The following is a 23,964-nucleotide window of genomic DNA, read 5'->3' as shown; positions in this document are numbered from 1 at the left end:
AATGGTATTTAAGGAAAATTTGGAGTGGACTAACACAAGAAGGAAGTCATCAACACTGTCAAATGTCTAGCAACAAAAATTTATAACACAATTTTGATAAAAAAAAGAAGTTTTACTTCTATCACAAAATTGCAGATCTCCAAAATGGTACACCTTGTTTACTTACAAAACAAAATAACCCTGGAATAACTTCCTACATCTTGTTTTGTTATAAAATTTATGCACATCATATATACATATGGTGAAACTAATAATTTTGCTACATGTCAATACCCAACTAGATTGAAAAATTTATTCAAGAAGCTTTTGCAAATAATTTTCAGTTTCCTAAATCAGGGTGCTGAATAGGTAGGGTAATGAACAGGTAGAGAAACTGTAGTGCAAACAGTGGAACTCAATTACTAAAAGGATTGCCAGATCTTGATAATTCTATCAATTGAAACTAATGGAGTGGTACATTTACTGACAGATGAAGAAATGATACAGTTGCTATTAATAAAAGAAGGTGATCCAAAAACATTTCTGCTATGGTTCTCATGTTAAGGATTTGTTTAAATTATTTCCAGGGACTCATCAGTCATCAAAAAATCTCTTGCTAATTCTATGACTTTCTCTGATATAAGAATTAATGAAAAATGACATAAAAAAAGTATTTTTTTGCAAATTTCGTTCAGCCCAGTTGTCAATGATTAAATACCAGGCATTTTGCACCTAAAATGCCACCATGAAAAAACCCACTGCTTTCTTTCCATAAAGAAACTTATCTGTCAAATAAATAACCTTGAACATTGCAATAAGCTAGCAATAACCACAGATCTTCTGCTTTAACAATTTCCCTTCCAGTATCAAAAAGCTGATTCATTATGTGGACAGAACTTGATGTTACCATATGTAAAAACAATTTTATAAAAATTGAAGCTGAATAAGGTTGATTGAAGCATAAGATTCAGACTTGTTACTTCTCTGAAAATAAAGCTTAGGTCTCAAGTTTTGTCATAATTTCATGTTTTATCAATTTTGGCTAAAAAAAAGTTAAATGCTTCTCAAAGTTTCCAGGTTGTAAGGAGAGTTTGTATGCTGATCATGCCTGGCATGAAAAGGTTAAGCAATACTGGTAAATGTCATTGCATACTGAGAAAAAACAAAAGTACTGTAATATCAGTGGTGCCTAAGTAATTAAGTGACTGTTCATTGTAATGCTATTCTTATCATTAAATTATTTGAATTACACTCTGTTGGGATTTCCTTCTGCTTCAGGCTCCATTGCCAGATTGTCGAGACTCCGAGACCGTGGTCCTCTAGGAGGGGGTTGCTTTGGTGGTTCACTTTGCTGTGTAGTTTGTGTTCCCTTCTCTTCTGGTAGGCAAGGCTTCCATGTCTCTCCTGATATTGCTGCTCGCAGATAAATCAAGCTTGTAAATACCAGGCTTGCTCCACCAAGGATTGTTGATAGAAAGAAGCATGGTGGAACGGCAGAACTACAGTAAGCAAGGTTGGGAAAACCAACATTAGATGTCAAGGCTTGTTGTCTTTGATCTGATAACATATGATTTCAGACATACAAGACCTATAAAGCATTTTTTTTCACCCTGCTGGTTATCTTGTGGAAGGAAAATAGCCCTTGAAGTAAGCTTAACCCTTTAACTCCCAAGATCTCATTAGTAATTCTCCTTACTATCTTCCATATAATTCTTGTGTTGTTAGTTCAGAGAATTTGGTACTGGATCGACTAATAATCCCCTAATTGATATTGTTCTTTATTCTCATTGCCTGTCTGCTTGATATGGTATTCATAATGTAAGGAGAAATTCTGTCTTGGTCACTCACGAGAGTTACAGGGTTAAACTGGACCCAAAACTAGCCATGGTGAAAACAATTAATTTGTTATGTTTTTCAGCATGACATTTCACTTCCCCAGTGCCGCTCTCTACCAAAGACTATGAATTGATAGCAGGAAAACATCTGAGAAATGTGGCAAATGCTGGGAGAGGGGGTTATCCTGTAAGGGATTGCTCTCATCCAAGTCGAGTGGTGCCACACCTTATACCTCTTCATGCCAGGATGAGCTAATCATCAGCAATGCAAGTTACTTTGTTGATACACTTAAACAAGGAGTTATTTGAAGAAAAAAAATAATTCAGAAAAACTGTTGACAATTCCAAATTTCTAGAAATAAAACTTGACAATAAATGACCCAAGGAATACCAGAGTGTTGTTACCCACAGGAAAACCAACCATAAATCCATATGAAGTACTTCAGACATGTACACTATGTACAGAGAGTTCCCTTTTCCCAGCTTGGAGTTTCCTCCCATCTGGCAAGCTAAAACATTGAATTTTTTCACCCAAGTTGAGCTGGTGCAAGTTAAAGGAAATGCTTGTGGAGTAGTTATCTACTCATGATAATGAAATACCAGTACTTACAGAATGTAGAATATAAATCGAAACCAGTAGTTCCTTCCAAAGATTCCAAAGAACTGAACAAACTGTGTAAAAGGTTTCTGCATCCTAACAAGGCATGAAAAAATTATTTACTCAAAATATGTTTTCTATGATTAAAAAAACTCAGGACTATTGGGTCACTTAAGGTTGCTGTCAACAAAATAGGGTGCCTTTCATTAAAATCCACCACCATGCATTATTTTTAAAGAAACCATAGAGATTAAGAAAATAACAAAACTTTTGCACAGTATTTGTTACAGTGGGTGCAAAACTTGTGCTATCTTTACTGAATTATTGGTCTTTATGTTACTACAGACCACAAAACTAACTAATCGGTATTACTCAGCACATAATAAGCTGACAAAGTGTGTGAGGCTTTTTGGACATTCTTAATGGTTCCTTAAAAATTTATTTTGAAGTGGACCATAAAAAATATTTTGGCCGCTGTCACGCTCCAGGATGTTACAAAAGAAATATTTTGAATCTTGTTCCTCACACACTTTTGTGCATTAATAACCGACAAAAATTCTGCCCAGTTTTCATGAAAAGCCAACAAATCTACATAACCTATTTATTTGTAACTTGCCTTCAAACAAACCTTGAGTTTTTACCCCAAAGAAATTCATAGTTTTTTTTTTCACACCTCATATAAATGCAAGTCAATGTGGTATGTTGCTGACTGGGCTTTTCCCTAAATCCTACCTCCAGAAAGGTGAGAACTGGAGAGAAAGTCATGTCAAAATCACTGAGACTTGTTTGAAAATTTTTCAAATGTGTTAAGGAGTATGTTGGCCACTTTGGATATAATTGGGGTCTCTCACAAAAAACTCATTCAGGCCTTTCATCCAAACAGATTTTCAGATACAACTCATATTTTTAGGCAACAGAGTACTTTGTTTGAATGAAAATATTCCTATTCTGTTTGATGGAAGAAAACTCAACTCAACTCTTTTTGGTTGCCATAATAGTAATCAGCAATATATCTAACAATTGATTTGTTGATGTCCTAAGCTATGTATTACGTAACCACATCTACAAGATTTATTGCATGATTATGTAATCTATATTACATCCATGTGACAATATCAGTATGCTATCATAACCCCACACAAAGTGCTGATTCACAATTACATGGTACAGTAATCTTACCATCTTTCTAAAGTCTTTTTTCCTTTATCTCTCTTTCCTCTGGGATATTCAATCAACAAAACCAGAAATCCTAGAATTCTGACAACAAGTTAAAGAAGGCTAACCATTTGCCAAAATCGCCTGCCTATAAAATCACTTGGCGAACCAATGACTGAATTAGAAAAGATTACATAAGTTATGTAATCATGACAATGTCTTCACGTAAATAACTACGTCAACATTGTGTTCCAATTTTTCTGGATTTCGCAACTTAACATGGTGGCTCTCAAATGACTAACAACAATAATAAATAAATTTTTAAAGTGGCTCACACATTTCAGCGAGTCAATCATCAGTATGATTGCTTATTCGCTCGTAATTAACCAAACTTTGATCAACAACAGTGCACGTCTATTAGCGAAAATGAAAACATTTGAGATTATACTATGAATGAAATTCTTCTAAAATAACCTTATCGAAAGTGTAATTCTTGGCACAAAAAACAAGTTTAAGAGTATAGGCTAAGAATCAAAGTAAAATAAAAGGTATACAGAGGGGATGAATTTGCGTCAAATGGGAATATGATTAGCATAACATCTAAATATTGCCTCTAAACTTCTGTACACAGCAGATAAAAAAGATACAGAGAGTACAGACCAAAATACCACTTATTAAACTGGGCTGCTGTTCCAAGGATTCCACCCATTAATAACACTGAAAAATGAAAAAAAAAAGGCGAACTGAGAGCTTGAATGTTCCAAATTTAGATCGAAAGTTAAATTTGTTGAAAAGGAAGTTCCCTCAGGCGGTAATATACATAGTTTCACACGCAAAACACTATGACAGCCTGTCTTCATGAACAGCTGGCAACGACAGGCTTTAACTGAGACGTTTAAAATACAACTTTGAATATACAACAAGGTTAAACTATACTGAAATTTAAAATAAAATACTTTCAAAAGTTAACACCTCTAGCAAAAGTTTGATGAAAACACACATTCGGCTTCCTTCTACCTCGACTATTGACATCACGCTGAAGAAAGTCGAGACAACATTCAACTCAGGAATGTGTCTATGCAAAAAACTTTCAATATCAACATCGACTGAAAGATGGAAAAATCTCTCAAAATTCAAACTTACCGACACTGGTAATCACTCCTTGTTCGTTACCCCACATTGCCCATTCCGTGTGCCCCATGATTCCTGAAAGTTTTAGTTTCCTTGTCTAACTAGGAAAAGATAATCACAAACTTGTCCACACGATGCAGATCGTTGGGAAGAACGACGAACGACAAATTTCAAAGCAAGGCAAGAAAGAGAAGTGACGTCTACCGCGTAACGAAGAGTTCGGGAATATTTTGCCCTTCAGGCTATGTTCACGTCACACAAACTGCCAGACCATCGTGTTTTGCGTAAATCCGCCCCTTTTGTTCTTTTCTCCAAATTTGGGAACTATAATTTATGGACACTTTCAATCGTGGTACGAAGTCAATGAAGCGCGCAAATGGGCGCACAATAACGATTTATTCGCCAATTAGTATGGTGTGATTCTACATCAGGGTCATAAAATATTTAAATTTTTAAGCTTGAGTGCATGAACGAGAGAACGTAAATGTGGTCTTTAGCATTAATATCGTAACGGTACATTTGTCACGAAATCATGCCGAATGATCATGTGTGGTCACGCGCCTTATCACATGATACTGAGCCCGCAATGAAGAAAATCGTCATGCGCAGTGCATTGTAAATACCATATGAAAGATTTCGCGCCAAAATCAATTAGGAAGTTCACTTTGGAGGAAAGCGGCGGCATGACATCGACAGCGGTAGAGCAGGCAACTTTAGGCCAGTATTTCACTCAAAGAAAAGGCCTGGAAGATGTCCACCCTGCAAAGCGAAGAAAAGTAGATATGAGTGGAATTGAGGGCGAAGTTGCGGTCAGACGCAGTGAAAGATCAAAGAAACAAGCGGCGTCCTTTCAGAGCAAGATCAGTTCACGATCATCCAAAGCTTCTAAGAGAAATGCGAAGGTAATCCTGAAGGAGAAGAGTGTAAAGACTCCAGCCAAAGAGAGGAGCGATTCTACCTCTTTGTTCGATGATCACGCTTTTGCAGAAGCTTTGATCGGGAAACTGACCGATGCGCAGAGAAAGCGCAAGATGGTGGCGTCCTCGAGACAAAGAGACGACGCCATTACGAGCGCTCCCAAAGAAAATAGCTCGGAAGAAGGTTTGCAGGGGCAAATAAACGAGAGCGAGAATGAATCTAGGCCAAAGATTAGGCGAAGAATTGCGAAATATTCTAAAACAACAGAGAGGTCAATAAATGGTGAGAAATCCACTGATCTCGACGCTGCGGAGTTGGTCAATTGCAATCCTTCTCAATCGAAGGAAGAATCGTCCAGTGACGGGAAGTCGTTTGGAATGGACGCTCCTGAGGAGAAGGCAACAATGGTATCTCCTTCGAAAACGCCTCCAGTCGTGAGAAGAGTCGGTAGCGGTCTTAAAGCGGATCCCTGGATCGCAGAACAGGCCAAAATGGTCCATAGCCGTGGAAGAGCAGCGGTTAATTTAAGCCAGAGAAGAAGAGGCAAGGAAGATGTCAAGCAGCAGGCTGGTGCGACTAAGAAAAGTTGTTCAGGTGAATATTGGGTGGTAAAATAACCTGCTTTAGTCATTCAAGCAAGCCCGATTCGTGTTTCGATATCTTGAGAGGAAGGGAGAAATACCACCCCAAAATGCAGAACTTCACAAACAAACTTTGTTTCATGTGTAACTTTGCCTACATAGGCTTCCCTTGCCGTTGTAAGTCTCTGGAGTTGATTAACATAGCTATCAGAAGCTAAGGGAAAAAACATGACACCAAAGTGTCATGTTGTTTTGTCTGTTTGTTTGTTTTTTTTGGGGGGGGTGGGAGGAAAGATGGGGTGAAATTCAGTTCACAGGTGGAATAAACTTTTTTACATATACATTTACTTTTCTTTCAGTGGAAAACTCCAAAGTCACAATTAAGAAGGCTCAAGAGGATCTAGCCAAGGCAAGAAAACTGATTAGGAGCATGAGATCATTGGAGAAAAGTGTTCCCAAATCATCACTGTCTTGTACTGAAGATAAAGGATTAAGGCTTCATCAGATGGCTAAAAAGAACAATGATACAGAAAAATCACAGTGGTATGTGAAAATGTTATGTTAGGCCATGAAAACTTGGTAGTAATAATCATAAAAAGGGAAAATCTATCAATAGTTATGGTTTTTCAACAAGGTAAGACCTTTCTTGAACCAATCAACATGTGAAAGGGACCACAGACTTTGGCCATGATTCTGCAGTCTATCCTTTATCACCAATTGTCTGACAAGAGAGTCCAATGTATCATTGCTCAAGTGGCCAAATGCCTGCTCTGTCTGGCTAGTTAGGTCCTCAGAATTTCTTATTGGGAAAATGGATTCACTTTTAAGAGTTATTTGTTTGGGACCTTTAATACTTCTTCTGCATGCAGTAGAGCAGTGCTGTATTGTATGTCACCTCATCTGTATGACCACAATTTCATTTTCTTGTTGCTACTCTTGGATGGTCCCTTTTTTTAGGGAGGGGGCCTCTCCTGAGGGCAGCCTTACTTTGTTCCTTTTATTTCTCACATACATGGCTGTATTGTGGAATGTCAACTAAGTTTCTGTTTTCATCGGACAAATTTTTTAAATAATTATTAATTTATAGTTTGAAAGATGCTCCAGCCTATCAAAGGTTCCATGCCTTGGCTCAGCCTACTCCATCAGAGGCTTCTTCTACAACTCTACCCCTCCCCTATAAGTACAAGGTGCTGGCTGAGATGTTCCGCTGTACTGACACCATCCTGAATTTGCTGGGACAGCGAAAGGAGAAGTGTACATTTACTAAACTCCGGGATGCAGTGCAACAGATGTCAAGAAAGTAAGAACCTTGGTGGTCAGTTCATCATGCAATAAGCTTTAAAGTAACCCTGAAATAAAAAACATTTGCTGATGTTGTTGCTTAATTTGCATTTTTTTGCAGGCGATTTGAGAAGAAGCATCTGGCACAAATGAAAACAGTTTATCCAGGAGCCCTTGAATTCCATCAAGACAAATGTCTGGGCAAGTCTTCATCATTTGAGTTGATTATTGAGTTTGGAAAAACTGAGGAAGCACTCAGCAAACTTACACTGACAGCCACTGAGCTGTTGGCAAGAAGGGATACTTTCCAGAAGAATCTGCTACAGACAACTAAGAGGCATCATCAGGTATTTTTATGCGAGCATTTGTCTGGAAATTTTATCTTACACAACAATGGAGTTTGTTACTAGTCTGTAGTTGTCTTCTAATGTTTCGAAAGAAATTGTGGTGATTGGTGGGAAAGTATAAAGGGGTATTAAATTTGTGGTTAAAACACATTATATTCCTATATACACAGTCATTCATTTATTACCTCACAAGTTTTTTACAAACCAACAAAATGACCATCACATTGTTAGCCTGTTAGCTCAGTTGGTACAGAGCACTGCACCAGTATTACAGTGGTCATGGGTTCAACTCCCATACAGGCCTGAATTTTTTTGAGGCCTTACATTCACTTCTGTTTAATTAGTGTTCATTACTGCAAAGATCACTGTCATCTTCATTGTTAACTTTGTTACAAACATTCTTTGTTTAAAGGATTTCCTCTCCAACCTCAGCCCATCTTTGTCAGTTGATGATAACAAAATCATGCGCTGGCATCCAAAGTTTCACCTTGATGAAGTGCCAGATGTAGAGGAAGGCAAGCTCCCTCAGCCTCCAGTGGTAAAGACCTACAGTAGCGCCAATGATGTCTTGGAAAAAGCACGTGACATGATAGCACCAAGGGTATGTCATAACATTACAGTTTTTGTCTTTTTGACAACCATTCAGCTTCTAAAGAATTAATTATTTGACATGACATCTAGGAATGACTGGCATCTTATTTCTCCCTACAATATCACCCCTGAATCAAACATGAAGATCATGAGAATAAAGGAAATGATCTTCAAATAAAGAAGCTTTTGTTTGTTAAAGGAATTGTCCCTGTCAGCACCTTAGGAAATGTAGTGAGAACAATACAAAATAAAATGTGCATACTGATACTTGTATTAGGGTGTAAGGGTTACAGTAAGTAGAAGAGAAATGTTGTTTAATTGGCTTGGTAGGACCAGTGCTTTCCTTCAGGCAATACCAAATTCCCCAAATTGACATCTTAAGAATTATATGGCAGACAGTAAGGAGAATTACTAATGAGATCTTGGGAGTTAAAAGGTTAAGTTTTCTTTCCTGTAGGTTGAGAAAGCACTGAAGGCAGTTGCTTTGAAAGAACAAGAGGGAGAGGAGTTGACATCAGCAAACAAGAACAAAAACTTGCCAGAAAAGAAAGAGGCGACAAAGTCTACAGAAGAGATGCAAAGCAAAAATAATTTAAAGAATAAAGCTGCCTTGAAGGGAATCTCACAAGATCTACTGAACAAGGTATTTACAGAAGTCTTTGCATGTTAAGTAAGATTGATATTAATAAGTGCACTCAAAATGAAATCCTAAAATGAAAGCCTCCTCATAATAGAGGGAAAATGTCCAGCCCTACAGCATATACAAACAGGTATGTTAACAACTGAAAACTAAATGTAAATCAACCTTTCTTGTTGTTCAAGATCAGTGGTAAGTGGCCCTGTCAAACTGTCATATCAATAAGAACATTGAAACATCTTAACTGTTAATGAATTTTAATGATATTTATAGTATTTTTTAGTCCCTACTAGTGAATGAGCTCGTACTTTATCAATTTTTTTTATTTGATTTGAATCCTGGTTTCTGTGTTTTATCTTTTGTTTTGATATCTTATTCAAAGATTAGGCAGAAAGAGGCAAAGAAAATAGAAGAAAGCCTGATGCGAGATCCCTTAGTTGACAAGAAGCTTGCCATGAAGGAACGCCTTCCTGAACTATGCAGAATACTCAAAGCGTATCCTTGCTTTTTAATCAGAGAAGTGACATTTTTTTTTCAAACAACAGCTACTTTTTTCCTCTGGAAAAGTAGGGCATTAATGACTTTTTGACCAGAGTTGGCTTACAGAAATCACCCTTGATCCTAGGGTTGCTAGCCCAACTGTTGTTTGGGGGAATCTGTGTATCACTTTCCAAGGCTTTGTTATCATTGTTGTTTAGTTTTGCCTTATGCAAACAAACAATTAAATATACCCTTAACTATCATTAGTTACTTCTCTGCTGAGCGCAAAGCTGCTATACCCCTGGAGGATGCAACAGTGAAACTGTCAGACAGCTACAAGACATCTCTGTCTTCAGGTATTCTGAGAACTGCATCATTTAATAAAAATTTTTTCTATTTTCTGGATTTGATTGAAAGATCTGATGAAGTCAAGGATATGTGGCCCAGAATAGGGCATTTGTTGGTGATAGTGATTTAAACCATTTCTTCAGTATTATAGTAGTCTATATTAAATATAGAAATAATATGCAAATTTTGTTCTTGACAAGCTCTCTGTCATTTTTCATTTAGTGCAAGTTGAAGAACACATCAGATTCATGTCCCAGCTTGTACCAGAATGGATCTCACTTCTCACAGTTAGGAAATGTGCCTACATCAAGATCAACAAGACTGCTGATGTGAACAATGTGATAAACAAACTCATTACAAAAGAAATTCAGTAACACAAAGTGCTCATTTTTTTACAAGATGTTGTCACCTAATGAATCTCTCAGGAAGAGGACACAATGTTAACCATCGCTCAATTTTGGGGCATTTTTTATTAAACTTTTTCAAAGTTCAGTTGTTATCTGGTCAGTATTACAGTATTTTCAACTGAGCTGGTGTTATATTCCTGTGAACAATATTTCACTAATGGACTACATCTTCATTGGTGGACATTGGGGACAAGTTTGATCGAACCCACACTGAAAAGATATTGAAAACATTTTGTTAAAAATTTTCCTCCAGTAAGCTACCTACTTGCCACAGATGTAACTCCAACATGTCACCACTAACAATTGGCCTACAGTCAACTGATGAGTAATATGTTGGTTGAGTCAAATTGTTTACCATCCTCTTTCCCATAGGAAAGTTACCAGTATTACCATAAGCCAATTGTTGATGTTATAAGAGGTGCTGACAATTTTTCCTGCTATTTATACAAATGTATGGTGGGCTGCAATTTTAAAATAATTTACAGACAACAACAATCATTGAAAGAAATTTTTTGTTATAAATGCTCAAAAATTCAATATGCAGTCTTTCATTCTTGAAACATTCAATTGCCTTTGAAATTTAGTTTCAGTACCATACAGTATGAGACAAAGTTAGGAAATTACCTCTTTTTAATTATGGAATTATCATCAGTGTTAACTGTTATTTTGTTGTAATTTGTTCTTTAGGAAAAGGTTATCGTAGTATTTATTTTTAGAGTCTTTTAACCTTAATGTGTAATTGGCTTTCTCTTTTATCAGGTCATATCCAATGGCCCAATGATTGACTTATAAATTTGTTAAACATGTTTTTATCTTAAAGAACTTTCTCTTCCATCATTAAAAGCAACACTAGTTGTATGGTGGTCTATTAACTGTGTAGTTCTCTGAGTTTGAAATATTCTTCACTTTTTTCCTTTTCCTTTGCCATTTACCAGTACATTCAAGTAAATTAAAACTGAGGGACCTTTTACAGTTAACTGTTTGAACTTGGGAGAAATATTTGATAATGAAGTAACAATGGCAATTTCCATGATTCAAGTTGCCTCTCATGATAACCTCTGATAAGGTTATTGAAATGCAACAGTCCTCTCCAGGAATACTCCCACTTGGACAATCAGACTACATGACTAAGTGCATTGAGTTTGAGAAGCCATAAAAAAACAAACAGAAATCTTTAGGACAAGTTTGGCATGGTGTCCATTTAAAATGGACTACTGCTTCCCAAACATGACACAAAGATAACGTGAGATACTTTAACATACATTTATAGCTACTTCTGAGCTTGTTTACAGATATACTGCAAAAAAAGTAAACCAGCAGCCAAAGACAGTTGACAAGGCACTAAAAAATGTTTACAAAAAATTATTATTTACAGAATGTAAATTATATTTTAAATATGGACTAGATTTTTTTTAAACAAGTAAATATATATATATATATATATATATATATATATATTTTTTTTTTTTTTTTAACAGCACCTAGATGCTCATTCTATATTGTTCTTTTATAAATACCCCAACATATATACAGACTAAATAAACTTAATTGTAATTCTTCAACCTAAGTGCGAACTCTTAGCCTCGCTAAATAGAAAATTTAAATGTTTATTCAATTACAAAAACAGAAGTTCCAGTTTAATCCTAGTTGGACACAAGTTCCTCTGAGAGAATTGTCTTGAGCTTCCTATATATTCTTTCTATTTTTCCTGGCTTCCATGGTAACATTTTGTCTGACGCACAGTCTGACAACACAGGTGAGAGTTTGTTCTGAGTGTGGATGGGAGCTCTCTGCAGTAATCCAGGCTGCCCCCAATAAGACAGCAAAATGTCCCGACAGATGATCTGCAATTTATTAAATTTTGTTTAAGTGGAAATACATAATATTTAATGTGCATCATGCAGGTGAATATAACCTTGAGTAAATTTAATGCAATAACAAAAATGAATTTAAAGAGCCCTAGTAATTGAAATTTCATTTAAAATAAAAGTTCACAAACCAAGCTTGATGGTTTCTGGAACCTCTTTACTGAAAACCATTAATTTAGTAGTAATTAACACATGTATTTATGTGCATTTGGCTTTTCCTCTACAATGGTTGAGTTGATTCTAAAGTTTCTTGGTCTTGTTGGTGTTTGAGGAAGTAATGTTACAGCCCATTGAAAACTTAATTGCCAAGCCCCTTGATCAGATCATCAATTCCACACTACTCTACCAAGCTTTATTAATTAAGAATAAAGTACACTATAACCCACGTCTGCTAAATCTTACCTGTAGGTTATTGGTGAGAATTTTTCTTGAGCATTTATTTTCTGTTGTATTACAAGCAGACACACAGTCAAAAAAGTCACATTGTGCATCACTTTCACAAGTTGGTTGTTCCAGGAAATCCTCCATTTGTTTTGTTGCAAACATAGAGTCAATATCGAGGGCTACAACTCTCTTATCTTTGGCAACACCAAAATTACCAGGTTGTATGTCGCAGTGATGTAGTTGTCCCAAAGGTGTCTCTGTAAATTCTTTCGAAAGATCTAGCAAGTCCAGAGCAGCATTTAATCGTTTTTTCCAGGGCATTGGCCTTTTAAATGGGGTGAATGAAAATCCTTCTAATGTTTCCACCTTCTCTACAGCATAAAAGCTGCCACAGAATCCATACACTCTTGGAATGTGCTTCATCTCTTTTAATAGTTGTAACTTGATGAATTCATCTCTTTGAATTAACAGCCACAAACTTGACATATCTACCCAGGTAAGCTCTCCTAATGGATGTGGATGCCAAAGAAGTTCAAGCACCTGTTGTTCTGACCCAATCATGTCTTTCAGTCTAAAAAAGGATAATTCATTCTGTACATGATCAAACACATGAAATACAAAGTTTTTGTATACTTGTTCATCTCCAGTAGTAGGTTCATCATCTGTTGATTGACAAACAAACGCTCACTACAACTTCAAATTTGGAATTCACAAAATCACTGGCAGAGAAAATGGATTGGGGAGGGGTGGGGGATTGAAGGTGGAGGTAACCTGTTCCAGGCATTCCCTTAGTAACTACTAAGGGCATGATTGTGCTAGTATCAGAGTGAGGTTTGGGAAGAGAATGGGATTGAACTGAGGAAAAGGAAGTAAAAAGGTACCCTGTTATTACAATGGTGAACTTGGCAGACTCAGATGGTCCTATATTCAGTGTGAAAGTGCATGCAGAACCCTTTTTGGGTTTTAAATAATACTTGAACTGTTTTACATGAAAACTATTACTAATTCTTTCTGACAGCCAAAAACTATTTCCATGAGCCTTTTTCTGTCTTGATCAGGATGATGCCACTTGGAGTGTTAATGCTTAGTTAGGTCCTCCTGGTTGGGTTTCTGGTCCACTACAGATAGCCATGCACACTATTATAAATTTTGGTATGTAAATGAGGATTAGTGAGGCCCTCAATAATAAAATTAGAAATTACTTATCAAAATTTTTTTGTTTTGCTTTAAAAACAGTTAATTTTTTTTCCTTTCAAGTCAACTGGAAAAGTTATTTGGACTTTTTAGACTATTTAATTGTCTCTAAAATTTAACAGACTTGGTCAGAAATTCATCAGATAGACTTACCACTTACTCCAATAGACAGTACATCCTCAAGGTTTTCAACATGATGAGGACGTCTCTTTGTCTTGAACACAATATCATTTTTTCTCCATGTGCCAGAAAATACAATGGTGGTGTTTTTATGTGCTAGACAGTCTTGGATGACTAGTTCACCACTTGTGCACAAGTCACGACAGAGATTTCCCCCAGTGTTACCATTGGTAAAATCTTTGCACTTGAAAAGGGAAAAAAATAAGTTGACTGAATTGGACATAAATCTTCATTTTCTTGAAAACATTATTACAAGTATTTTATCAACCTCTCAAGGCCTTAAAGGGCAGGTAGATGTTTTCTTTAGGCCAGGGAGACTCCAGAATCATGGAGAGGAGGTACCGAAAATTCTAGAATAGGTAAGGTACAATAAATCAGACTGCAAAGACAGAGGACATTAGAAGAGTTAGGAGATTATTTGCAAAAACAGTTCGGAAAAGGAAGGGTGGATTGCTTAAATAAGATTCACGAAGACAGCAGATAATTAACGGCTTAATAACCACGTCCTAGCGTAAAAGAATCGCGGATTTCATCATAACGGAGTGGTTCGAGAAAATATGTATACATAAAATACTTCTATCCAATTAATTTATAATTGCTGAGCGACGAAAGAAAGAGACGATATAACGTTTAATGATGAGTTTTGAATGTATCATGTGAACATTGACTTCCGCATTGATTTTAATTACTCATTTTCATCCAGAATGTTTTTAATGAAATACACTATCCCACTAACCGATTTTGATTGATGCTAGATTAACTTATCTTAGAAACCACGCTACATTCCTGTTGTCGATCATTAACGTAATTAAATTTACGATGTTTGTAACCACTTCCCTTTGAAAAGCAGCTCTTAAGATACTTACCAGCTTTACCAAGCGATCTTTCGCTTTAAGTTCTTCACAGGTCCACTGCCTGTCAAACTCCACATCTTCGTCGTTGAAAGAAGTGACAATCTGATAAAAAATGAAGATCACTATAACTAAAAGAGTGCAGCACACTAATTTTCGCCCCCTTGGTAGCTTCCGTCTCCGAGAGAATAACATCCCAAATTCCTCAGAATTTAAGGCGGCCGCTCGCCGCGTCACAAAGTATATTCGTACGAGAAAGCGTTACGCATCGACAAAAATGTCAGGTGAATAATACCACGGGGTCACATAACGATCACGTACGACCAATCGAACGTAGAAAATTGAATATTTTCAGCACTCTGTTCCAGCAATAGGATTTTTTACCCCAGCTGAGATGAATGACTTAAGCAAAATAAAAACTTAAAGCAATTCAAAGCCTTTTGAATCGCTGCATCTCAAAAAAACCGGAAACGACGTTCAGTCTACATCCACTTCCGGTAACGTCCGGAAAAAAAATAACAGCCTCACCTATTAAAGTTTTAGTCAAGTTTGAATGCTTCAAACAAATTTATGAAGCATAAACCCACAGTAGTTATAGTTTTTGAACACTTCAGATAAATGAGCTTTTGATACCGTAAAGCACGAAATTAAAACGAAAGGAAGCAAGCTTTAGATGACGCCAGGTGAGTTCACTGTTTCAGGGCAGTTGTTTTTCGGTATGACAGGGGTTCCCAAATATGGATCAATTAGTTACAGGCGAATGGCTACGCGTGCCAGAATTGTTGTAGCGTCTATTTCAGCCAATCACCGTTGGAGCTGAGTTACTTCAACGTGCATTGTGTTGACAATAACTTGTCATGTTTCTTTCTTTGTTGAGCAGAGGTTTGTTTTCAGCGCTGCGAAACGGAAGTTCCGTCATGAGAGGTATGAAATTTCGAGAAAATCGGACACGCATTGACTGAGTTCACTCGATTTGCGCGGCAAGACTCGAAAGTTACGAAGACCGCAGATAACGTACCCGTCACTGGACAAAATGCCACGGGTAGTGCCAGAGCAAAGGCAAAAGTTCGAAAATGACGACTTATTTCGGAAGATGTCACGGGAGACGGAGGTGATTTGGCAATTCGACGTACATGACAAAGTTGTAAACTCACATGGACACTGCAGCACGATGCCATTAAATCGATTCTATCTATTTTCAGATAAAATATACCGGTTATAGAGACAGATCGCACGAGGAACGCATCGTCCGATTTCAAACAGAAGCTCGCGATGGACATGCCACCGTGGTAAGCCTGTCAAAAAAACTACTCTTGATGAAGTTGACGAAAACTTTCGTAAAGATCATCACAGTCCCTCTTTGCGTGAGGGAGTTCTTGTGTTCTGTGTTATTAAATCATTACCCTTGAATAATTTTTTTAAACGATGTAGGCTTTCGTGTCGTCTGGGACGAATTTCACACTACAGTTTCCAAAAGGAGAGGATGGAACAGTTCCGAAGGATTTTCTTGACTTTGATCGGGAACCAGGAAAGGTAAACGAAAGTGAACATGATTTCAGGTTTCGCTTTAAAGAGGAATATTTGAAAACGAGCTAATAATTGCACTGAAAATATCGTAACTAGAACTTAATGTTATATAATCGCCGTCATGTTGTGGAATCTAAATGTTTTCTTGGATTTTCCTCTCGGCTCGATTTTAGCGTCAAATTTAACAGCAAGGTTGGAATTTCGCCAGATTATTCTCACAGCCCTTTCGAGTGGGCTGGCCAAATAACGTCGGAAAGTTACGCCTTTTACGAAAAATAAATTGCGCCATTGTATCGGTAGGCGACTGACTTGATTTCTTTTTGAAAGTTTTATTTGTGTATAAACATCTGGCTATTAAAGCTACTTGCAGCAGGTTGTGACTTAATTATGCATTTGAAAATAACTCCGCTTTTACGTACAATCGCAGCAAACGCGTATTTCGGCAAACGGAATTTCCGATCGCCTAGGAAGTAAGTCCTTGAGGAGATCGAACAGCAATCTTATAAAAGATTTACCGAGGTATTAAGGTGGGAAGTGGAGGTTGTCGGCAACCCCAGATAATTGCACGTGCTGACAAATTAATTATTTACAATCTGTAACATTTCAGCATTTGAATGGCTTTCTTATTCGAGATGACTTGCTTCGGTCGGCTGTTCTCGTGGGCTTTCCGCACAGTAATCGTTTTGACTGTAATTCGAATTATTTTGCAGAGGTAGATTAAAGCTCGAAGCGAGGCAATTAATTGCGCGATTGCGTGAATCAATAACTAGAATGATCGCAAACGACAAGCGGACGTAAGGAGAGAATATTTAATATCATGGCAGTTTATTTTTCAGGGTAATTATACTGAATTACAGGAGTTACTTTTCTTTTGTAAATTGTTTATTTCCGTAGCTTTAAAGACGATTAAATATTTCGTGTCGGAAAAGTTCAACTCATTCGTGATTTCCCCGAGGCCTTCCTTAGCCACTAAGTGTAACTTTATCTCAAACAACAACAGATTTATGGCGGTAGAATAGAGGAAATCTATTGGAGGTACTTGTGTCTACATACTAAATTGAAAATTTGTCAGCTAAACAATATCAAGTTTCAAAATATTTTGAATAATGAAGGCGGAATACCGAGTGTTTTTCATGATCGGATCGGCGAGTTCGCATGATCGCTGCTCGCTTTAGAAGATTGTTCATGAACAATATTCTTTGTAGTGCGGCATGTTGAGTAGAACGCGGTGTGAAATTCCGACTTCAATTAATTTAAAAACAGGTGTATCACCCAGTGTGATTTGGTGTAAAAGTATTTGATTTCTTCCTGAATAGGACGCAATAATAACCCGATTGTTTTCTTGTTTAGTTCTGTCACAAGTGCAATTATGCTAGTGAATGAAAATATTCTGAAACAAATTACGAGAAGCAAAAGTTTTTGTCTATCAATGATCTCCCTAACTTCACCAGAAACTCGCAAGAATACTTTGTCCTTCTCTTGATCGAAAGTTATTGGTAACAAAGCCAAATACAAGTTTGCGTGTGCAAGCACTTATTTAATTATGCCAGACATTTTAATCAAAGTAATGACACGGCTGAAACGACGAGTATAACAGAAATTCCACATCGCATTCGCGAGATAACGAAATTCCATATGGTTGACAACATCTCGTGGAGCGCGATTTTGTCACTTAATCATTAACCATAGGTGTGAAAATCTATTTAGTGTTGGAGAAATAATTTTTACAGAAAACGTGCTCTAATTTACAATATACTATAAAAATTTGTGACTACTTAACCGTTAAATCAGTGACATAGTAAATCAGTTAAATTTCCGTTATCACATAAATGCTCCCTATCAATCTCGATAGGTCTTCATCAAAAGCCGTTTTATAATGAATGGCGTATGTGTCGTTTGGAAAGGCTGGATAGACTTGCAGAGACTTGACGGAGCTGGATATTTGGAATTTGACGAAGATAAAGCTAAAGTAAGTTTTAATACCTATATTAACAAACGAATTCTCCTTTCCCACCAGTAGACATTCCACATTAATGCAGTAGCGTGTTGCCAGATTTATTCATGAATTCTCATTACACTTGTAAATCAGTTTCTGGTAATATGTTGGGAGAAACTTCATACTGATACTTGTTGAAGAGATTCATGACAAGTGCTTTGTTGGTTTTCAAATGTTTCTGGTTTTTTATTTATTTTTTAACTGTAATTAGTGTAATATTGCAAGGTTCCCTGGAGTACTCCAACAAAATGTGGTAAAATACTTTGTATACACAGGTGTTTGCCTTATTGTGTTATTTTCAACAATTTATTACAAAGTCATATAGAGCCTTCCTAATAAGTAAACGATTTTATGGTTTTAAAATGATGTAAGATCTCAGTCATGATACTGGTAAGGTTACTTTCTCACAAATATCACATTGCGTGTCTTTACTAAAGTCACATGCGGAGACCAAAAGGGCCGATAAACAGGAAAAGAGGTCACTAAAAATAGACCCACAAATTATACACCTCCTTTTGAGAGAGAGATGACACAGATAACACAAGCTAATTATGGCTCTTATTCATGAGTAGTCTGATTAGTTGAAAAGAATCAATAATGTTTTTGTTTGAAGAAATGATAAATCATTGCTTTCATGCCCACAACAAAACAATTACCTTTGAAAAAAGCTCTGCTAATAGCAGCTATTACATAATTCATTCCACATTTCTACATTTTGGACTCCTGGGGTTTTAATTGAAATGCAAAAAATTGAAAACCACCTCCCCACTTCACTTTTTGAAGAGGCCACATATGATCTGTTGACTAAGGGTAAAAATGCAAATTGCATGGCACTTCAAAAGAGCAAATTGTATAACCTTTTCACTCTCTGTGGTAACCTTAAAGGAGATTTTAATTAATATATTGATATAATTTCAAGTGAAAAGGTGATTTGAAGAAAGAGGGAAATCAGTTGTGGCTTATTACTTTTCTCAAAAGCAAATTTTTAGTGTTAAAACTATAAAAAAATATATAGCAAACAGTGTGGAGAATTGATATTAAAATTTAGGGGTGATAAGAATAATAACAGACCCCTCATTCCAGCTACAGCACATTTTTTTTTTTCCATTGTCGGAGAATTCTTTCATTACTATCACTTCCAAGTCAAGCTGTCTTCCTTAAGAAGATGAGGAGCTAATGTGATTTTGAAAAGCTGTTACTGATGATGCCACAAATTATCCAACAAACTCCACTGTGTGGTCTATATCCTGTTCTATAGGGCAATATATAAGGATTGCGAAAGGCTGTCAGTGGGGTATTGTATTCAATGATTTGACAAATTATCCAACAAATTATCCAACAAATTCCTGAAAATGTCATTTACTTTGTTGTCTTTATTTTGATTGGCCAGATAACATAAAAGGATTGCGAGAGGCTGTTAGTGGGGTATTGTATTTGATGATTTGACAAATTATCCAACAAATTCCTGAAAATGTCATTTACTGTGTGGTCTATATCCTGATCTGCATCGCAATATATAAGGATTGCAAAAGGCTGATTAGTGGGGTGCTGTATTCAATGATTTCACAAATTATCCAACAAATTCCTGAAAATGTGATTAACTTTGTAGTCTATAACCTGATCCACAGGGCTATATATAATGATTGCAAAAGGCTGTTAGTGGGGTATTGTATTTGATGATTTGACATATTATCTAACGAATTCCTGAAAATTTTATTTACTTCATAGTTTTGTATCCTGATCTGCAGGGCAATACCAGTATATCTAACGTATATCTAACGTGCCACTTAAGTTGGTTTGAAACTCAACATTCTGCAAATTCCTTGCAATGGTAAACCATTGCCATTCAAATTAGAAAAAGTCCTTTTGAGTATGAAATTTTATAGTAAAAATGTGTTAGATAAAGTAGTTTGGGATCCCACGCGGATGAAACTATAAGCGACAAATTGTGCATTGTTTTATGCATTATATCCTATTGGCTGAGAGAATGACATGGGTCTTCTAGACTAATCAAAGAAGTTAGTCATTAAAAACCAACAGAAAATCAGGAGACATTCAAGATTCAACTACAAATTTTTCCTGAATCCTCACTCTAAAGTAAAGCATAGGTCTTGCCCAGTTGTTTAACTCTCATTGTTCTCCCTTGTACCATGCCACATTAGTCTGAAGACAAAGTAATGAAAGAGACATTAGAACAAGCCAAAAGACGAGTGGCTGAATTTGAAGAAAGGCAAAGACAGTGGAGGGAAGAGCAGCAACGGAAAGAGTCTGAGGCAAGTAGCCATCAACGTATCAACTATAGGTAAATGCTCGATGAGTGGTTTGTACTCTTCTTGTTTCTTTACTTATTGAATTTTAAATATATTTTAGTTTGATCGAAAAAAAAGTTATCACCATGTTCATCATAGCCTCCTCTGCAGACAATCCTAAGCCTTTCATTCCTGAGATCTTCTGTATAGAAGGCCATGTTTATCATGACTGTTAACTATTATGATGATAAAGCACCCACAATTACATTTCATTTTAACAGTGAACTTAAGGCTGCTGAAGAAAAGTCTGCATTGTCATCCCTTAATTTCTAAGAAATGATTGTTGAGTAACCTCTCCTTTCAAAATCAATATATTATACAGAACAAAGGTGACAAAAAGTGAAAAACTCATCAGTCAGAGGGTGTCACTTGGATGAAGCACCAAATTCTCAGGACTGATTTGCAATAAAATGTACATTAGCCAAAAGGGAGATTTTACCAAGTCAGATCTCAGAAGTTCAAGAGTTGATAAAAATGCACTATGAGAATTTGAGAACATTTTTCACTCCTTTGCACTGATGTCTGAATGTTTCTTCCAATTTTAAATTGCCTCTAAAAGCTGCTAGGTTTCATGAAACTTCCCAAACACTGGCCACATTTCTGGAGGCACACTCCACAAAAATTAGGTGCTAGATATAGAAGATCTACTGTCTACTTTAGCTATGCAAATTCTCCCTCCTGCAATGTGTTAAAATGTTTGAAGCCTAGTGGTGAGAATTTGCACTTTGATTGATACAATTTGCAATCATTGACAGGTTAAGCAGTGAGACTTCCTTTTGTTACACTGGAAATTTGATGTACTCTTTTTCTATGTTCTAGACAAAACTAAGAGGTCACTCTTCATCAGGGGCTCAAAAATAACAAGAAACATTAGGGTCAGATGGCTCTGTAAAAGTATTATGAATATATATAGATACACATATTATGATATAATGAAAGGGCAAGTCCTGCAGGAAGAGATCAAGCTATTCTAGAGCAAAGTAGGGCTGTTCTTATAGTCAAATATAGCTTATTCAGTTCTGTTATCATAACGAAACTTTCCAAGGATCCTTAATGGTACCATGAACTATATGAAAAGATCAGAAAGTTGGATTTGATTGTTGATAACACAACCAAAGTTATGTTTATTGATTCATTTACTAATGCCAATCAACCCATTGATAGATAAAAACAGATTGGAACACTGTAACCTGTAGTAAAGATTTTTTTGTTTTGTTTTGGAAGCAATAGACTCAGCAATGTTAGCAGACATGAGAAAGTAGAATTGTTCTTTTTTTTTATCTTCTCACATCTGTGATGCTCCTATCAGAAAAAGAAATCCTACAATGTAATTGCTGGAAACTCTAGTAATTTTTCTGTTCTACTGATGTTTTATTCTACTGCATCTAGTTCTTGTTACCAAAGGAATCATTATATAGTCACTCTTAGACTTCTCATACCAAAACCTCTGAGTTTTGCTTTGTGAGAGTGAAGCAAACACAATCACACACTCATGTTGAGCATGATAATGTGGGATATTACAAGATAATCCTTTTATTTTATTAAAACAAAATTATCAGCTCTTAGTCAAGCCTAAATATTGCAATTTTCTGTTGGGTTTCTTGTAGCAGTATTTGTGTCATGAACCTTACAAGTAGCTTATCTAAAGTGTCTTAAATTTACTGCATGTTTTCATACAGTATATCTCATTATTAATCACATGGCTAAACCATTTCTATCACAGCCTCTGTTCAAATTATACCCCAGCCAGTCTGAAGAGCTTGTTATTAAAATCATTACAATTTCTTAGGATAGTACAACTGTAAAGTGTGTACACTAACAAATTTCTGCAGCTTTGTTGTATTTCATTATAAAACTGTAGATTCAAATAGAGGAGGGTTTTCTCTTACAATCAAGCCAGACAAGACAAAAAAGTGTTGCGCTAAAAAGGTGCAACTTCATCGTTTAAGCATGGTTTTCATGTCAGGCAAAGTCTCAGATGAAATGAAGTTTTACCATTCCCTAACTGTCCCCAGCTTTTTGGCCTTGAACCCTTTCACTCACAGGAGTTATTAGTATATGATTTGTCCTTGAAGTTTTTAGCACACTGTTGAGGAGACCAGTGACAAGAATTAAGAAAATTACCAACTAGAGGAAATTGTTTGGATATAACATGAAATTCTCACAACTAGCCAACAAAGAAATGCATAGTAATCCTTTAGGAGAATTTCTTTTAAATCTTGGTAGTGAAAGGGTTATAAACAAAGAACTGAGAGCAATCCTCAAAGGATGGAAGGAACATCTTTTATACACCTGTTTTCTTGTGCCAGGATTGTCACAATCTTTCCATCCTGTATCTTGAAGTTCATACACTGCAGAAATCTGTGATGGCCAGAAAAAAAATTTATTCTGAGTAATCAGTTATTATTCTGACATGAAACCCAGGCTTCACACGCATTCTCCCTTTAGTCTGGCAGCTGAAGAGAGAGCCTTAATAATTATAATATATGAATTAAAAATTTTATTTAGCTTATTTAACATTTATTTAAAGCCTTTAAAGAGCAAAAAGTTTCTTCAAGAGTAAAGGCTGTGATTATTTACTCTGCTTTTAAATATGCAGTATTAGTAATAAATTCAAGCGCATTTGACATTATTTTGTTTTTGTCAAAGTACCATAATCCATGTAAAACTGAATCGTAAATCACTAAGCTCGCTATCAGTAATTACATGAAAAAGCTATTGTAAAAATTTTGTTCAATGTCAGTGCAATTGACCTGTTTAAGCAATATATGCAATTCCAAGAATAAAAATTTATCTCTTGATGAAGGTGTGAGGCATGTTATTCGTTTGGTTTAAAACACAGCTTCTTTTCGAAAATGAATGGCACTTTCCAGTGTAGATAACATCCAGCAGTTATCAGGAAAGTCAAGCCTGAATTCTCAAGCACAGTTCCCAAACTAATTGATAAAAAGCACTTTGAATGCTGAGGGAAATTCCTTGGCAAAATACCTTTATTTGAAAAGTTCTCATTCAATAATAAGAAGCCCCATTCTCCCTCAAACAATATCAGTCTTCAATTGTGTGTGGTTGAATAGAAAGAAAACTCAAAATTGCATGGAGGAGGGGGGGAAAGGGGGAAAAAAGGCAACCTAAACCCAACCAGGAAGGAAAACAAATATTACATGTTAAAACTTTTGTCACTGATTGTAAGTAATCCAATGTTGCTTCCTTAAGTCCGGAAAGAATTTCATAACAGAGATAAAGATTTGTTAGGGGAGTTCTCTGTTAAATTACACTAAATAGGTATTGCTGAGTATGCTTTGATGGTGATGATGGCTTGAGTGGGAAGAGAATGCGGCATTTGAGAACACTGATGTCTATGGAAAGG

The 23,964-nt window shown here is 36.2% G+C and overlaps 4 protein-coding genes across 5 annotated transcripts; 2 read left to right on the top strand and 2 right to left on the bottom strand.

The window, feature by feature from the left end:
• Positions 1–91: 91 nt before the first annotated feature.
• On the bottom strand, positions 92–5,232 carry LOC113675015 (cytochrome b-245 light chain). The gene is made up of 5 exons (XM_027191524.2): positions 4,711–5,232; positions 4,215–4,284; positions 3,592–3,669; positions 2,425–2,508; positions 92–1,478 (listed from the first exon to the last, which is right to left on the bottom strand). Exons 1-5 carry the CDS (start codon positions 4,766–4,768, stop codon positions 1,226–1,228), a joined length of 543 nt encoding a protein of 180 aa, XP_027047325.1. The 5' UTR covers positions 4,769–5,232; the 3' UTR covers positions 92–1,225.
• Positions 5,159–11,262, top strand: LOC113675020 (DNA replication factor Cdt1). Its single transcript, XM_027191527.2, has 9 exons — positions 5,159–6,210; positions 6,557–6,740; positions 7,285–7,497; positions 7,600–7,825; positions 8,238–8,426; positions 8,874–9,059; positions 9,436–9,548; positions 9,801–9,889; positions 10,104–11,262. Exons 1-9 carry the CDS (start codon positions 5,325–5,327, stop codon positions 10,253–10,255), a joined length of 2,238 nt encoding a protein of 745 aa, XP_027047328.2. The 5' UTR covers positions 5,159–5,324; the 3' UTR covers positions 10,256–11,262.
• LOC113675018 (divergent protein kinase domain 1C) lies at positions 10,901–15,184 on the bottom strand. The gene is made up of 4 exons (XM_027191526.2): positions 14,781–15,184; positions 13,888–14,098; positions 12,559–13,202; positions 10,901–12,132 (listed from the first exon to the last, which is right to left on the bottom strand). The coding sequence occupies exons 1-4, from the start codon at positions 14,958–14,960 to the stop codon at positions 11,932–11,934; spliced, it is 1,236 nt and encodes a 411-aa protein (XP_027047327.2). The 5' UTR covers positions 14,961–15,184; the 3' UTR covers positions 10,901–11,931.
• A 356-nt stretch (positions 15,185–15,540) lies between these two features.
• Positions 15,541–23,398, top strand: LOC113675009 (core-binding factor subunit beta). 2 transcript variants are annotated; one of them, XM_027191515.2, is made up of 6 exons: positions 15,541–15,876; positions 15,968–16,054; positions 16,197–16,298; positions 18,145–18,261; positions 20,451–20,561; positions 21,417–23,398. In XM_027191515.2, the coding sequence occupies exons 1-6, from the start codon at positions 15,799–15,801 to the stop codon at positions 21,456–21,458; spliced, it is 537 nt and encodes a 178-aa protein (XP_027047316.1). In that variant the 5' UTR covers positions 15,541–15,798; the 3' UTR covers positions 21,459–23,398. The 2 variants fall into 2 exon arrangements, with proteins under 2 accessions (XP_027047316.1, XP_027047317.1); XM_027191516.2 differs by having other exon boundaries at positions 20,451–20,590.
• The last annotated feature ends 566 nt before the right edge of the window (positions 23,399–23,964 follow it).

The sequence above is a fragment of the Pocillopora damicornis genome, chromosome 3 (assembly GCF_964200805.1).
Source record: "Pocillopora damicornis chromosome 3, jaPocDami1.2, whole genome shotgun sequence".
In the NCBI taxonomy this organism is placed as follows: domain Eukaryota; kingdom Metazoa; phylum Cnidaria; class Anthozoa; order Scleractinia; family Pocilloporidae; genus Pocillopora; species Pocillopora damicornis.
Note: the sequence above shows the minus strand (reverse complement) of the source record. Positions and strands in the feature narration are given on the sequence as shown.

What these genes read in the sequence shown, in the direction of transcription:
- LOC113675009 (XM_027191515.2), top strand. Translation starts at nt 15,799, where the DNA reads ATGCCACGGGTAGTGCCAGAGCAAAGGCAAAAGTTCGAAAATGACGAC. An exon ending in AGATGTCACGGGAGACGGAG is followed by an intron (nt 15,877 to 15,967) that starts GTGATTTGGCAA and finishes ATCTATTTTCAG; the next exon opens with ATAAAATATACCGGTTATAG. An exon ending in TTGATCGGGAACCAGGAAAG is followed by an intron (nt 16,299 to 18,144) that starts GTAAACGAAAGT and finishes CAATCTCGATAG; the next exon opens with GTCTTCATCAAAAGCCGTTT.
- LOC113675015 (XM_027191524.2), bottom strand. Translation starts at nt 4,768, where the DNA reads ATGGGGCACACGGAATGGGCAATGTGGGGTAACGAACAAGGAGTGATT. An exon ending in TATTTTGGTCTGTACTCTCT is followed by an intron (nt 3,670 to 4,214) that starts GTATCTTTTTTA and finishes ACTTGTTGTCAG; the next exon opens with AATTCTAGGATTTCTGGTTT. An exon ending in AAAAAGACTTTAGAAAGATG is followed by an intron (nt 2,509 to 3,591) that starts GTAAGATTACTG and finishes ATGCCTTGTTAG; the next exon opens with GATGCAGAAACCTTTTACAC.
- LOC113675020 (XM_027191527.2), top strand. Translation starts at nt 5,325, where the DNA reads ATGAAAGATTTCGCGCCAAAATCAATTAGGAAGTTCACTTTGGAGGAA. An exon ending in GTGCAACAGATGTCAAGAAA is followed by an intron (nt 7,498 to 7,599) that starts GTAAGAACCTTG and finishes ATTTTTTTGCAG; the next exon opens with GCGATTTGAGAAGAAGCATC. An exon ending in GTGACATGATAGCACCAAGG is followed by an intron (nt 8,427 to 8,873) that starts GTATGTCATAAC and finishes TCTTTCCTGTAG; the next exon opens with GTTGAGAAAGCACTGAAGGC.
- LOC113675018 (XM_027191526.2), bottom strand. Translation starts at nt 14,960, where the DNA reads ATGTTATTCTCTCGGAGACGGAAGCTACCAAGGGGGCGAAAATTAGTG. An exon ending in AAGATCGCTTGGTAAAGCTG is followed by an intron (nt 14,099 to 14,780) that starts GTAAGTATCTTA and finishes TCCCTTTTCAAG; the next exon opens with TGCAAAGATTTTACCAATGG. An exon ending in TTCTCACCAATAACCTACAG is followed by an intron (nt 12,133 to 12,558) that starts GTAAGATTTAGC and finishes AATAAATTGCAG; the next exon opens with ATCATCTGTCGGGACATTTT.